The 15,553-nt window shown below is 33.8% G+C and overlaps 2 protein-coding genes across 5 annotated transcripts in view; both read left to right on the top strand.

Annotated features, from left to right (window-relative positions):
- The window catches only part of LOC111626485 (unconventional myosin-Ib-like), a 472,422-nt gene that overhangs the window by 106,701 nt on the left and 350,168 nt on the right, over positions 1-15,553 (top strand). The window lies entirely within an intron of this gene.
- LOC111626480 (piggyBac transposable element-derived protein 4-like) lies at positions 181-6,276 on the top strand. 4 transcript variants are annotated; one of them, XM_023369859.1, is made up of 2 exons: positions 181-396; positions 3,555-6,276. In XM_023369859.1, the coding sequence occupies exons 1-2, from the start codon at positions 387-389 to the stop codon at positions 5,255-5,257; spliced, it is 1,713 nt and encodes a 570-aa protein (XP_023225627.1). In that variant the 5' UTR covers positions 181-386; the 3' UTR covers positions 5,258-6,276. The 4 variants fall into 4 exon arrangements, 3 of the variants coding, with proteins under 3 accessions (XP_023225627.1, XP_023225625.1, XP_023225626.1); XM_023369857.1 differs by having other exon boundaries at positions 3,168-6,274; XM_023369858.1 differs by lacking the exon at positions 181-396 and adding an exon at positions 1,947-1,972 and having other exon boundaries at positions 3,168-6,274.

Below are 15,553 nucleotides of genomic sequence, written 5' to 3'. Positions count from 1 at the left end.
TTACAGAGTAAAAATTTTCTAAAAACAAAATAAAGTTACTACTGTATGAAATTTTAGAACTTTCCGTTCAGAAATACAGAAATCTTTTCTTACACATTACTCGGTGAATTTGAAATTTCATACCTTTATGTGAATTGACGCAATACCATCAATTTATATAATGGTGTGAAATTTCGAATTCATAGAAACTTGTAAATGAAGACATGATACTTAAAACAAATAAATAAACAACATTTTAACATCAAAAGGAAATACAAATGATAATTGATCTGACCATCTGGTTTGCTTATTGACAAATTTATTGTTTCACCTGTATTGTTAGTTTCAATAGTTTCAAGGACAATGGTAGGAAGAAAATATCGTATTTCGTTGCAAAAAGGAATTCAATGGCAATCGGTAAATTTAAAATTTATTGATTCAAGTGCTTTTAAATTTTGGGGACCCAAAAGAAGCGCGATATAACGGAGGGGCTACTGTATTTTAATTTTTTCCAAACTTCTCACAATTACCCTTCACACCCTCAATTTTAGGACAGGTTTTCTTTTTTTTTTTTACTCTTTCCGCCCTGTGGGCACTAAGAGGCCTCTTTTTGCAAGCCCATTATGGGTTCGGCCAGGCCCACAATGGGGCTAGCGGATGGTGAGGGACAGGGCCCGACATATCTGAAAGGACCACCCTCCAAAAAAATCCTGGGGATTTTTCGACCCGTCCGGATTCGATCCCGGGTTTCCAGAAGCGGTAGGCTGCCTCATTGACCTGTCCGCTCGTCAAGTTTTCCGTGGGGTAGACACCGTCATGGGTTACATGCCACCTCAGCTTAACATACCAGAAATTACGGTGGACGTGGATAAATTATTTAGTACTCGAGATATATACAGGAAATAATCCTCGTTAGTTCGAAATTCAGGGACGAAATATTCAAAGTGTCACGTAACTGATGTAATTTATTAAGCAAACGGAGTACGGCTACTTACACAGAATGCTATTTTTGTTAATTAATTAGCCAGGACAAGCAGTAAGCGAGCACAGGCTATGTGGCATAACTTTTGCTCTTTTGTGTCTGAATTTAGAAATAAAATACCCACGTTAGATTTTGATGACTTTGGTGTCAAAAAGCTCAGTAGAATTCTGGAATGTGCATAAATTACTTTCTGGAAAATATAATTGACGCTGAGAAAAGATAGAAAAGATATATTCAAAAAATGAAAATGTCTACTTTCGCCTCTTTTACGCTTAATAACAAAAAGTATTTTGTCATTTTTGGGTGCTGATAGACACTCACGATTGCCGTAAATAATCGGGCTATAATTTGGAAATATTAATTATGAATTACAAATAAATTTGGCACTAGAGGGAGGCGTTAGGCGCCATCTCGTATTGAATTTAATAATTATAATATTTAATTACAGTCGACCCCCCTATAATTACGGTCTCAATAATTACGATTCCTATAAAACTGCAAAAAAATTGTGACGGTATCCGTAAAAAACAGTAAAAAACCCCCTGTAATTACGTTAAACGTCATCGGGCAGCCGAACTACTTTCCCGCCGTCCGTAGCGCCACACTACGGAGAGATTTCTATCGTCTGGATAGTATTATATAAATTATATATAAATTAGGTACTGTATATATAATTATATATTAACTTATTGTAACTTTGTTATAATTAAATATATAATTTCCGCCGTCTAGCGTGGCGCCACGCTACGGAGATTTTTATGCTAACTATCGTCTGTACAGTATGTAAATTAGGTACCGTAAGTTTAATGCAGTACTGTAATTTTATACATTTCTTGTGAAAGAAACATTTCTTATTCAACGGCGATTAAAATTATTTATATTAATGATGTCTCCAAAGTTCAACGAAGTTTTCGCAGAAAAGTAACATCAGAAATCGCGGCCGCGGTTTGCTGAGCTGTTCCGCGACGAAAACAAGCTTGAACAACGGCGATATCGAATGCTGCACACTCTGTAAGTAATCCTACAATTTTTTGTTTATAGCGTAGTTTATACGGATTATTTCCAAAAAATATATACGTATTTTGGAAATGTTGAGTCGGATTAGTCTAGAATCGATTAATTTTATGGAAGAAAACCTTTCAATCAGCCGTAGTCCGTAAACTTTACACGTGTCGGGCTGTGATTGGAACGACTCGTAAGAAATCGGATTCCTAAAAAATGGAACGTATCTATGATCTTATAGGGGGGTCGACTGTATTTAATTTGGAATAAATGGGAAGAAAAAGAATCGGTCCGAAGCGGAACTTGAACCCGCTGTAGCCCGATTATTTATGTGGAGGCAGAAGGGGGGGGGAGAAATTTAAAAAAACTCAATGAACGATAATAGGCGATATATATCGTCATCGTCTCCCTTGCCGTTTGGATTGTCGAGCGGTAACAATCAACGACATGTGGGAGCAGTTGAATCAGAGATAGATGCTTCGTTTACAAACAACACAACCGTTTATTAAACACGAAAGAAGCTTACAAGATTTCCGCGATCTTGGTAGTTCTGCGGCTGCTGCGGCCTCTGGGTCTTCCTCTCCTTTCCAAGATAGTCCCTTTTTGAAGTAGTGTCCCTTGTTCGCGAATGAACCATTCCATCACGTCTCTACGACTCCAGGACGATGCGGTCGACTTCCGTTGATGGAAAGATGTCGATCCGAGGTCGGGAGATGGCGTCGAAGATGGGTGCGAGACACACACACAACAACAACAGATCCGTCACTTGGAACTTTCGGGAGAAGAAGCCGTCGCGTCCTTGAATTTCCGGGGTTTTATCAGTTTTCTCTCAGATTCTCCTTTCCGATTGGTCTCACCTCGTCACCTGATAACAATTCGAAACACTTCGGGAGCGCGGGAGAGGTCAAAATCGAAGTTTAATTCGATCTCCCACCGGAAATGATCGACGGACTTACATTCTTCTATTGTTTAAAAGTTAGCGTCGCGTTTTCATAAAATAAAAATCTATTTCTAACTACTGTATTATTTTCTTTAAAACAATTATTTTAACGCGAATTTTAGTGAGGGTTCGGACCTGTCCAGAGCCTCACATTTACGGCATTCGTGGGTGTCTATTTACTAAGCATCGTGTTTCGATAGATGTTTATATTTGGGTGCTAATTTGTGGAATATAAAGCCATATAGTTGCTTCTTATTTTTCCAGAGTTTGGTGAATTTCGGTTGAACTACGGAAAAGTTATCCGAGTTCAAAGAAAAAGAAACCAGATTTACGTCCCTCATCCCCACTAGATGGTGCGACGTTATCTAGCTCTCTCTGCTGTAAGTGCATGTCCGGGCTAGTACAGATTTAAACGAATTTAAACGAATCATTTCTTTTCGCCAACCTATCAGAAGTTACGCTCAACGCCTTCCTCTCGTCACATCGGAAATTTTCAACATTTATGTAACTATTTCAAATATATGTTTTTTTTAGACGTATAAAGCAACTGAACGACGTTATATTTGAAACACGGTTCCCTCAGTCCAGTGAGTATTCAAACAGCGTTGTATCAACTGATCAATATGGAGCACGCACGCTTTTTACTTTCAGACGAGGAGGATACGGAAAGAATTTCATATGATGACGAATCATCTGAAGATGAATATGATATCTGTGAAACAAGAGAGGAAGACACAGATACAGAACAGGAAGAAGAGCTTGATGCAAAACAAAACAAAAATGCTTCAACTTCTGAACAAGGTGAGAGCACATTTTATATAGGGCGTGATTCTAAGACTCGCTGGAATAAATTTCCAATAACGCAACTAAGAAAAAAAAAGCGGCATAACATAGCAATGCATCTTCCTGGACCCATAGGTGATGCCACTAAAGTAACATCCATTATGGATTGTTGGAATTTATTTATAGGAAAGGATATTTTAGAAATGTTAGTAAAATTTACAAACGAACAAATAAAAAAAATACAACCAAATTATGGAAGAGAAAGAGATGCAAACCTAACCGATTTAATTGAAATAAAAGCACTTATCGGAATTTTATACGTAGCAGGTTGCAAAAAACTAAATCGCTGCAATCCCGATGAATTGTGGACAGCGGATGGAACTGGCCTTGAAATTGCTAGAACCATAATGAGTGACAAAAGATTTAAATTTTTACTACACAGTTTACGATTTGATGATAAAAATTCAAGAAAGGAGCGCATTAAAACTGACAAGTTGGCTGCAGTGAGGGATATGGTGGACATATTTGTAAATTCTTGCCAGCAAAATTATTCTATGTCGGAATACTGTACGATAGATGAAAAACTAGAAGGATTTAGGGGGCGATGCGGATTTCGACAACATATGCCGAAGAAACCTAACAGACATGGCATTAAAATTTATATACTAGTGGACGCACGAATGTATTACACTTATAATTTAGAAATCTACTGTGGAAAACAACCAGAGGGCGAGTATTCTGTTTCAAATTCACCAGATCAAATTGTAAAACGATTAGTAAAACCTATAGCAAAGTCATGGAGGAATCTGACAGTTGATAATTGGTTTACCAGTTGTAGCTTAGTCTCAGATTTGTTACAGGACAGAATTACAATGGTAGGAACAATAAGAAAAAACAAACGAGAACTTCCTCTTCGATTTACAGATGTAAGGAGTAGAAAAGTCTATAGTAGCCTATTCGGATTTTCAAAAGATTTCACCCTAGTCTCTTATGTACCGAAAAAAAACAAGAATGTCTTGCTTTTGTCCTCTTTTCATCGTAATGACACTATTGACGATACTACAGGTAGTCGTAAAAAACCTGAAATACTTACGTTTTATAATTTGACCAAAGGAGGAGTAGATATATTAGATCAGTTAACTTCAAATTATAACGTTCAAAGAAACACAAAAAGATGGACAATGGTTATTTTTTATTGTCTTTTAAATATTGCTGGTGTTAATGCACACATTATACACCACAGTAATAAGAATACAACAAATGATATAAGCAGGAAAGGTTTCTTAAAGCAGTTAGGACTGGAACTAATGTTCGAACAGATTGAGAGAAGAAAACATATGTGCTGCCTTCCAAAAGATATAAGAGAAAGCGCCAAAAGGATATGTCCATCACCCAGCTCACCTAAAACTTCAGTAGAAACAGAGAATAAAAGAAAAAGATGTGCAGATTGTGGAAGGGCAAAAAATCGATATACAAAGTATAAATGTAAGAAATGTGAAAAATTTTTATGTTTGTCACATATAACACCTATGTGCAAAAACTGCATTGAAGAGAACAGAATTTCTATTTAGTTTTCTTCAATGCAGGTCCTGCGTTGAAAATATTGCTACAGATTGTACAGTACTTTTCATGTTATCTATATATTTTAATGAGCGACTCCAATTTACCAAAGTTATCCGTTAAATGTGAACTAATTTTATTTTATTATTATTTTAAAATAATCAAACATTTTAGTATTTCCAGCAACAAAGTATTTAATAAAAAATATAATAACGTTTTCAACTAACGTTTTCAACTATTTTTAGTGGCTTAACTGAAGAATACTATTAAAAATAGTCAAAAACGTTATATTTTTTATTAAATACTTTGTTGCTGGAAATACTAAGGTGTTTGATTATTTTAAGACATTTATATTTCAGTAAGTTATTTTATTATTATTTTATTTTTGCTTTTTAGTTTAGTTTAGTTTAATTTCTTTATTACACTTTATTATATGTACTTTTCATCATATTTTTTTCTTTTATGAACAACAAATGACTTATAATCTTTCATTTGTGACATATTACTGCTCAAACTGCTCGTGATACAATAAGAATATAATAGAACCCTTTTAGTATCAATATTAGCAGAATTAGCATGCCCAAAATATATAAGTTAAAATACACTTATAAAATTTTGTTGTAATAAGCATTTTAATTTTAGTTAATATTGACTTTAAGTAAAATAGGCAAATTTAAGCCAGCTTTTTACAGAGTCTGAATATATGGCTAATAACATGCAATTATCACTTTTCATTACTTTTTAACCATGCTCTAAATGATAAATGTTAAATGTTTTAATCTAATTTCTTGCAATAAGTTACAAAGTAGCTTAAATTACTGAGATTTCTTTACTTCAATTATGTCCTGCCTATATTAAAGAGATAATGCAAAAAATATTAAAATAAAATATAGCAGACAAACAATTCTACTACTATCAGTATTAATGATAATAATAATAAGCTGTAATTATTAAATCTTCAGGTTATACATTTTCTTTGTTTTAACATATATTGCATTTGTAATTTTCAAGCAAAAATAAATCTTATATCTTGATAGTGTAACTGTGTTTTTCAACCTTTTTCTATGGTGGCATCCCCATAGGTTTTTTTTTTATTGTGGCACCCTACTTCTTTATCAATGTTATTGTGCTTTTTGTACTTTTACTAATACATACATGTAAGTTGGGTTGCCACATGTTGGGATGCTGAATATAGAACAAATCAACAACTAAAAAAATCTAATGAGTTGTGTAATTTCTCATCTGTTATGAGATTTTATTTTAAAGATAACATTTATATTGTAATCATAATAAATAAAGTTATTGTCACACACAAAACCTTTTTTTAACAGTGTTGTATTCGACACAAAACACACTAATGTTTTCAGCCTCCACCAAGACCTTCTTCAGGTGCTGAACTGAATGGCATTCCCTCTGGACCATTAGAACAATGTTGTCAGAGTTATAAACATTGCACATATCCTGTTTCACTCCTCCGCCTGTCTCTGTTCGAATTCCTCGAACAGAGACAGGCGAATACCTCAAACAGGTATCTCCATGCATGCACGGGATATGTGCAAAGTTTGTGTGTTAAAAAAACAGCACTGTTAAAAAAAAAAAAGGTTTTGTGTGTGACGATTTATTACTCAAGACAGAGTTAGTAGCTAGAAGACATTTAGTGTTATAAATAAAATTATTTATGGCACCAACTGTTATGAGATTTTGTTATAAAAATTTTATATTAATTATTATAAATTGGCAAAATGCTTAATTTTTAGGGTAGTAACGAGTTTTATATAAAACTAAATGCTAACAAGAAAAATTATTAAGTCCAATTGTAAGATATGACACTCTATCACCCTACCTCAACCTTTAACCAACAAAATAGCATAAGTGCCCCTTATACACAGGTTATCATGTCAAATTTTTTTTTTTTTAATCTTTACCCCATCCTGAAATATTAAACAAAATAGATGCCAACAATATATATTCACAGAATTGTTTCCTGTTGTTTTGACTTTTTGGGTTTGGGGTTTTGCAAAAATTTCACAATTTGTTTATGTCCTCTGGGAAAGTAAAAGGGATTATTAAAAGAAAATTAAGTGCATTAATAAAATTTTGATATATTTTGGATAAATTAAGGTGACAGTTAAATTGTTAACTGTCACCTTAATTTATCCAACTTTAATTTATACAAAATATATCAAAATTAACTTTAGATTTTTCATTAAAATCAAATTCTTTTTTTACATAAGAAAGCCTTATAAATATTTAAAATTTTGTTTTCAAATTTGCTTTTCTTAAAGAAATAAATCTTTTATCTTTTCCATAACTTCATACAAAGATCTTTTTTTTTTACCTTATAGCATCTCACATACAGCCTGTGGAACCATACCTATATCATGATTTTAATTTTTTCAAAAATAAATGTAAATCTATTTTATATAATATATAATGTAACTGTTGTTTTACTTTGTTTATAATTTTTATTATGTGTTTTATATCCTTTATATTTTGTAGTTATTTTATTGGGGATCATTTATTTCTTGTTATTGGGGGGGTGGAATACAATCGTCTCTGACGTTTCCAATTGTACTAAATAAATAAATAAATACCTGAAAAATTTATTTTGAATTCTAGTTATAAGTTGTTGCTTAAAATCTAGAATTGCACACAAATCAATAACTAAGGTACTGTTTTNTTTCGTTTTTTCAGTTTTAAGTATTTTTTATGTTTAATTACATTAATATCAAAAATTGCTAGAGTCCCAAGGAGTTAATTGCTTTCCCTATGACTTTTTCTCAAGAAAAAACTTTTTAAATCGTTTATTTTATCATTAGGTATTATTATAATAAGAGACAGATGTCATTGTTTCTCGAAATACAATATCTTTTTTATTTCGCTATTGATAGCCGGACACGTGTTCCGCAGCCATCTTGTATTTTCTCGCGCGCGTGGGATTGTGGGATCCCTCGCAGTGCCGGCCCGAGGCAAGTTTTAGGATGGAGCGAAATCCTATTATGGCGCCCCCTTAGTTGCCCCTAATTTATACCCTTTAATTTTCTTTACCACTAAGGCGNGAAGATTTTATTGTATTCACAAAATCTTATATGTGCATTCACAAATTAATTGAATGTTCTTTGTGTCTCTTTTTAATTTTTTAAAATAACTTAATATTTGAACATAGTTTTTTTGTCTACAAATGTAAAGTAGGACAATTAAGCTTTCATGTAGGACATAGAACATCTATTGTAATTGTAGGGCTGTCCTACCAAAAATAGGATATGTGGCAACTCTACACATAAGTATTGTATGTTATGTAACACGAAAAAGAGGACAGCTGTTTTAGGTTCAGTCAGTTTTAACTTTCTGTACCCATACAAGCATGTTAATACATGCTTGTATGGGTACAGAAAGTTAAAAGTGAAGATGCCATATGTGTAATATACATAGCCTTAATAGGAAAGTGGCTACTAAGAAATCTCTCTGAATACTGAGAAATTCATCCCTGTAATTCAGTTGTAGGCATTTATGAATTGTCTTAATTATTTGTTAATTGTAAAGTTGGAACTAGCTTCTAAATACTAAAATTCACACCTTCCTCTCACTTTCCAGCAATTCACTAATTAAAAACTAATTTTTTTGGCTACTTTCAGTGGCCTGCAGCAGGTTAAGCAGAATTCTATATCAAGGTCTCTGAATTTTAATCTGTAAATTTCTGGAAAGTGAAAAGCTGTAAATTTTAATATTTGTCCTAATTATGTAAATTATGTGTAAAAATTAAATAAAGTTTATCATTTTTATTTTATGAGTAATTTTATTTATCCAGTAATAATAGAATAAACTAAAAAAGAATTAAATACAAAATAATTTTAGTGTGAATCAACTTTTAACTCATGACTGAAATTTAAATTGGCATATAACTTGTCCTATTTCATAACCCTTTCAAATTATCTTCAAATACAGATAACCTATGATTATCCACATGAAATCACAGTATTACAATCACAATCAATTAAGTCATGGCAACATTTTAATTCTTGCTGAAATAACATATTCATTGCAGTTATTGGAAGAGCTAATAGACATCAATATCACAATTGCTTGTGACATCATTCTTTTGTTTCCATAACAGCAACAATAAACTTTGTAAACATTTTCTTAAAGCAAAGAAAACTACAAGATTAGAACAAAGAAGTTGGATACACTACTTAAAAACCTTATAAACTGCAGCCAAATTTATTATCAATTTCAAACGTTTTTGGTCATCTTTAATGACCTTTATCAAGAATGAACGAAAATCAAATGCTGACTGATTTGTATTAACGATAAATGTGTTTTGGATTGTTTTTTTTTAAAACTTTTAGTGCGCAATCTCGTGCTGTCGGGTTACCATTATAAGTGGGCATAAAATAAGATAAAATAAAACAAATAAAAAATGATAAGATACATCAATAAATACATAGATGAAAATAAAATAAAAAAATACTAAAACACAACCTTAAAAGTAAAGCAAAAACATTAATTCATGTGTATCCTTGTTACGAAATGCAGTCTACGAAGAGATCAAAGAAGTTGGATAAAAATCCAGGTTCTTGGTAGTAAAAATGTCAGATTATTTTTTAAAAATTCATGGAGAGTATGCAAATCAAGAAATGTCTTATTGTACCATCACAAGATGACTGGAACAGTTCTGAAACGACCATGATTACACACCTGATCAGCTATTATCAGGAAGACCAGTGGAGAATAAAAAATTTCAAATTGCTTCTTTGGAACCACTTTTACAGACAGATTATAGACCCTATGAGAAGTTTCTGTGAGGATCCAGAGCTATTTTTTTTTAAAATAATTTATAAAAGTTTTGTAAAAAGTTTAATACAAAGCTACAAAATAGGCAAAAATGTTAGCACTTCCCAAATTTTTGTTGCTGGTTATTTAGTTTTTTTGTATCTTTGTATCAGGTTTACCCAGTTTTATGAGTGGTTGTATTTTATAAAGTTTAATATTTGTTAAGCCTAACTTTGCAAATTTTTGGGAGGAAGTTGACATAAACTTTATCTACTCTCTAACTTTCCAAGTGAGACTAAGGATGTCTTGTTACTATATTGATACTGTGGGTTGCGTTGTTGTTGCCTTTATGACCGTAGGGTTGGCACCTCTTTGGCGCCCTGTCAGGATGACACCACCGAGTCTCTAGGGGACTCGGAAATCGCGACTATATGTCACGAGATTCGCGAGCGGTAACTTGTGAGCGCTTGGATGCGGAGTAGAGGTGAGGAGAGAGACGAGGACTCCATAGTAACAAATAAATAACAATTTTAATTAAGTCGAACTAAATACTATACAGAGATACTAAATACTATCGGGCATATTATTGTTCTTAACTATACTAGGCCGTTGAGAGAGAGAGAGTTTACAAACGAATCGCGAGTTGATAAATACCTTGTCGATGGACAGTTCTTTACCATTGAATCTTGAATCAGAATCTTGTCCGTTCACTGGTGTGGAGGCACGGAGGAGTGTAGAGGCTTAATCCAGCACGAATGTTTCTCTCGGGTTTAATCCTGGGTCACGATTTTTATCCTGGAGGACGACTTTGTTGGGCGGACTTTGGATGACGACTGACTTCGGGGTCTTTTATTCTTTTCTCTTTTTCATTCCTCTTGGGTTTTTTCCATGAGGTCAGGTGATGGCCTTTAACAGTCGCACGTCCAATATGTCTTCTCCATCAAAAGTTCCTGGTGACACATCCCTGATTAACTTGATCCGACTCAACAAGGAACAAACTCCGTGGGAAATAATTTTTATGGCTTTTAGCCTAACTTGATAAAATGCTCGAATTTAACCGATTAAAGTTTCCAATAATTAAAATTTAAAATAACACTTTATTGTGGGTCTGTTCGTCCCTCACACTTTCGTCACTGCGAGTGAAAGAAACGAACGAGACGAGATTGTAACAAAAACTAAACTTTATTTCTTCTCGCGTACTTGGTACAGCACATGTCTCGACAACGTGGCTAACAAAGACAACTGGTTTTCGATGGTTTTTGTGGGGTGAGTTCGAATTTATTCCAGGAAGTGATGACTCATACGCCCGGGGGTAATTGCTTGTATTTTACAACTGTTAAGGGTACAGATGTGAAGGGCGGCGTTCGCCACAATACTTTCCTTTGATACCAAGTACTTTTTGTCTTAATACTTTTGGTCCAATATGATACTGGTATTGATACCTTACTTTGAGTATTGGATCTGGATTGTTACACTTTTCACAGACAGGTAAGGTCTGACCAAAACTGGATTTTGCAGCCAAATGAAAGCAAATTTAAATTTTACACTATTTTCAATTAAAGTTACAGTTTAATTAAATTTAATAAGTACAGTTAAATTTAATTAGTACAATTAAATTTTCAGTTAAACTTACATAATAAATAATCCTTCTTCACCTTTAATCCAGTGAAGCCTGAGTTGAACCATGGACCAAAGACCTCCATCTCTTTCTATCTTTCTACTATTCTTTTCAAACACTGTTGTTACATTGTCAGTCTTTTTTCTTAGGTCTTCAGCTATCTTTTCCATTCTTCTCTTCCTGGGTCTTCTCCTAGGTCTCTTCATTTCCTTCTTCAATGCCAACTTTGGTATTCTATTTTCTTCCATTCTCTTCAGCATGCTCTTGAGGAATTTCATTTTTGCTTCCTGGATCTTTGTCTTCTCCCACAATGTTGCAGCTCCATAAGTCAATGTTGGGACATTGATAAAGGACATTACATTTGAGTGGCACTTCCTTTTTCCAGATCAAAGGTTTCTTACTGTGGTAGAAGCCATTATCTTGTTGTATTCTTCTACTTATTTTTTTGCTTAACTTTCCATTCATTGATATTTCTGTTCCTAGGTTTTTATTTTATTTTTTATTTTATACAGAGATTAGGAGGCTGTTCATTAATTAATTAATGAATTGGACTTAGCCTCATAGAAAGAAGTAGTGAACTAAGGGATTAAGTTGTCGAAGATGAAAGTGCTAAGGAAAATTTAGAAGAGGAGGAATAAAAGAGTTACATAGTATTGGACTGTTCCTAGGTTTCTAAAGCTGTCAACATAGAGAATTATAAGAATTCTCCATTCAGTTCAATTTTTCCTCTCCCTTCCTGAGTTTTCATTGACATCACCGCTGTCTTGTTTTTCTCTTGGCTTATCTTATTCTCCATTCCTCTAGCCTGCTGTTCCACACATCCAGTTGATGATGTACAGTACTTCTGTGTCTCCCATTAGTACTATGTCGTCTGCAAATAGCCAAGCCCTTGACTTCTTTCCATTAAGCCCTTTTACATTTTTATGAATTTCATCTATTGTGATTATGAACAGAAGTGGTGACAAAACACTTCCTGGTTGAAGTCTGTCTTTACTTTGAACCAATCTGTTTTCCCAATTCTGTTTTGACATAACTTAGGCTTGTGGAATACATTGCTTGTATCTGATTTATAATTTTTTACTGAGATGCCCTTACTCTCTAGGGCCTTCCATATCATCTGTCTTGGGACACCATCATACGTTTTCTCAATATTGATGAAAGTCATTACTAAGACTCTGTTGTATTCCCAACTCTTTTCCATCAATAATCTCACAGAGAATATCAGATCTGTGGTAGATTGGTTTCTTCTGAACCTGTTATTCCTCTTCTAGTTGATTTCTACCACTTTTCTGATCCTGCACTCAAACTCTTTCAAAAATCTTGGAAATATGGAGTAACAATGTGAACCCTCTTTAATTTTCACATTTCTTTCTGTCCCCTTTCTTGAATATTGGGACTATAATACCTTTTCCCTATTCAGATGGTACTTTCTTATCTCTCCTTGCTGCTTTCATAATCCTTGTTAACCAATATATCCCCAAGTGACCTGATGCACTGATCATATCCACTGACTTCATCAAATCCTGCAGCTTTGCTCATTTTGATTTTCTTTAACATGGTCTCCACTTGTATGTTATATCATCCCACTCTCTGTCTGTTCTTCCATTATTTCTTCTGCCTCCTTAGGTGTCTTCCATTATACATTTAATAATTTTAGAAATACTCCTTTCATATCTTCCTTATGTCTTAATCTTGTGTTCAGTTCTCCATTTTCATTTTTGATCACTCAAGTCCTGACACTATTTTTTCGCCCACTCTTCATCAAGCCATACAATTTTTTTTATTCCCTCACATGTGCTTCAATTTGGTAAATTTGTCCCAATATTTCTTCTTTTCTTCTTGTACTATTTTTTTTGCACTCTTTTTGTCCTCCTGATACATGTGTTTTTTCTCATTTCCCCTGTCACTCCTTTCTGCTCCATGAATTTTTCTTTTCCTTTACTGTCTCCTTAACCCTTGCATTCTACCTTTGAGTTTCCTCCTCCCTCTTCTTGCCTTCAGTTCTTCCACATATATTGGTTGCATATTTTTATGCATGTTTTTTAAACATTGCCCACTCTTCCTCTATTCCTTTTATTTCAGAGTTGGAATATGGATTGAGAGTTCAGTCTGACACTTTTGTTTCATTTCTGGTTCCTTTAACTTCCAAACCTTTATTTTCCTTTCTCTTTCTTCCTTCATTTTTGCCATTGCTCCAACACTAAACCTTGCAATGATCAATTTGTGGTCTCCATCAAAAGCTTCATTTGGATCTGCTATCACATTCAAAAGGTCTCTGCGGCTCTTTTTTTCAATTAGGAAGTAATCAATTATGGTCTTTGTTTTCCTTTTACCCCACCCAAATTGAGTTATCTTTTGTGAATTCTTCTTCCTAAACTAGGTGTTTCCAACTAGTACCCTATTCTGTTCACAGAAATCAATCAGTAATTCCCCTTTCTTGTTTCTGTTGCCATATCCAAATAGAGCAATAATTTCTTCCAATCCATTTTTCTCCTTTCCTACCTGTGCATTTAGGTCCCCCATAAATATGACTTTCTTGACTGCAATTACTTCTATTTTCCCTTAGGAACTCTTCTAACAATTCTTCCTGGTTGCCTGTTTGTGGAGCATAAATCTGGATAAAATTGTTGACTCAAATTTCACTCATATTTTTATTATTCTATCACTGATGTTTCTCACTTTTACCATTATTTCCTGGATGTCTTTCCTAACAATAACTTCTAAGCCAGTTTTTATCTCTGTTCCTTCATTCCAAAAGAGCTTATACCCTTCTCAGATCTCTTTCTCCCATTCCCTTCTACTTTGTTTCACTGAGTCCCAATAGCAATGTCTTTTACTATCATGCATTCCACCAATTTTACTTTTCCTATGTCAGGATATTGACTATGCCAATTTTCAATGTTTCCCTCTTTTCCCCTGATTTCTTTACTGTTCTGCCATTACATTTTAGAAGTTTTGAATCAGAAATATTTAAAAGAGATAATCAGAAAAAATGATTGACTGGATTATCTATCAATAGAGTCAAATAGATAAAATTGACAGATTAACATATTCAAAGCAAAATGATGGATGGATTGATTTCTGAAATTTTCACTGTAGAAAGCCTAAGCTAGATATTTTATTCAATTATTGACAAGACTATGTCTTGTTTATAAAATCGCACTGCTGTTTTGTTACCAGCATAGAGGTATGAAGGAGTACTGTACATGTCGAGAGTTGATGTACATGTTTGGCACAGAATATTAGGTGTCCAAATCATTTGTGCATAAAAAAATCTAGACTTGTAGGTAGTCAGGGAACTGAGAACCAAGTCAAAATAAAATACAAAATTGAGACCCTCTTCTACAAACAGGCATCTTACTCTACCGAAGTCAGGTAGGGGAGAGTACCACACACAGTCATTCTAAGAAGTGAACTCTGACCTTAGGACTGAACACGTAGTTTCTTCTGTCTATATATATATATAAATGGACATGTGCCCAGTGGTGATATTCGAAATATTTAACAAAGGGTTCGCTAACAAACTTTTTCCTTAACCTAACCCCAAGCCCGAGATATCTCGGGCAAGTTACATAGCGCTACATAAAACTCGGGCGTTTGGTCCCCCTAAAAGTTTTGTTTTTTTTGGCTTTTTGGAATGTTTTTTAAGTCTCCAAATTTTTTCCCGCGCGAAAAAATTTTATCGCGATTTTAATTTACCTTTAATGACGCACGATTCACCCTTAATTGCTTTTTAATTGTTTTTTAATGGGAGTTTGATATCAAATTTCATTCATCGTTCTAAAGTTGTAGCGCACGGATTTTACTTCGGTAAAGTTATTTAAAGCTAGTTTCTGATGTCAAAAACGACCTCCGATAGTTTCTAAATTTTTTTAATTAATAGATTTTATTATATATAAGTTTAATTAAGTCGGGGGGG

Source organism: Centruroides sculpturatus, unplaced genomic scaffold, assembly GCF_000671375.1.
Source record: "Centruroides sculpturatus isolate CEXI.00-Female unplaced genomic scaffold, Cexi_2.0 scaffold318, whole genome shotgun sequence".
Classification (NCBI taxonomy): Eukaryota; Metazoa; Arthropoda; class Arachnida; order Scorpiones; family Buthidae; genus Centruroides; species Centruroides sculpturatus.
The sequence above is the reverse complement of the archived record's forward strand: the minus strand, read 5'-3'. Positions and strand labels throughout refer to the sequence as shown.

Excerpts from the sequence above, each read along its gene's own strand:
- LOC111626480 (XM_023369857.1), top strand. The coding sequence starts at position 3,527 with ATGGAGCACGCACGCTTTTTACTTTCAGACGAGGAGGATACGGAAAGA.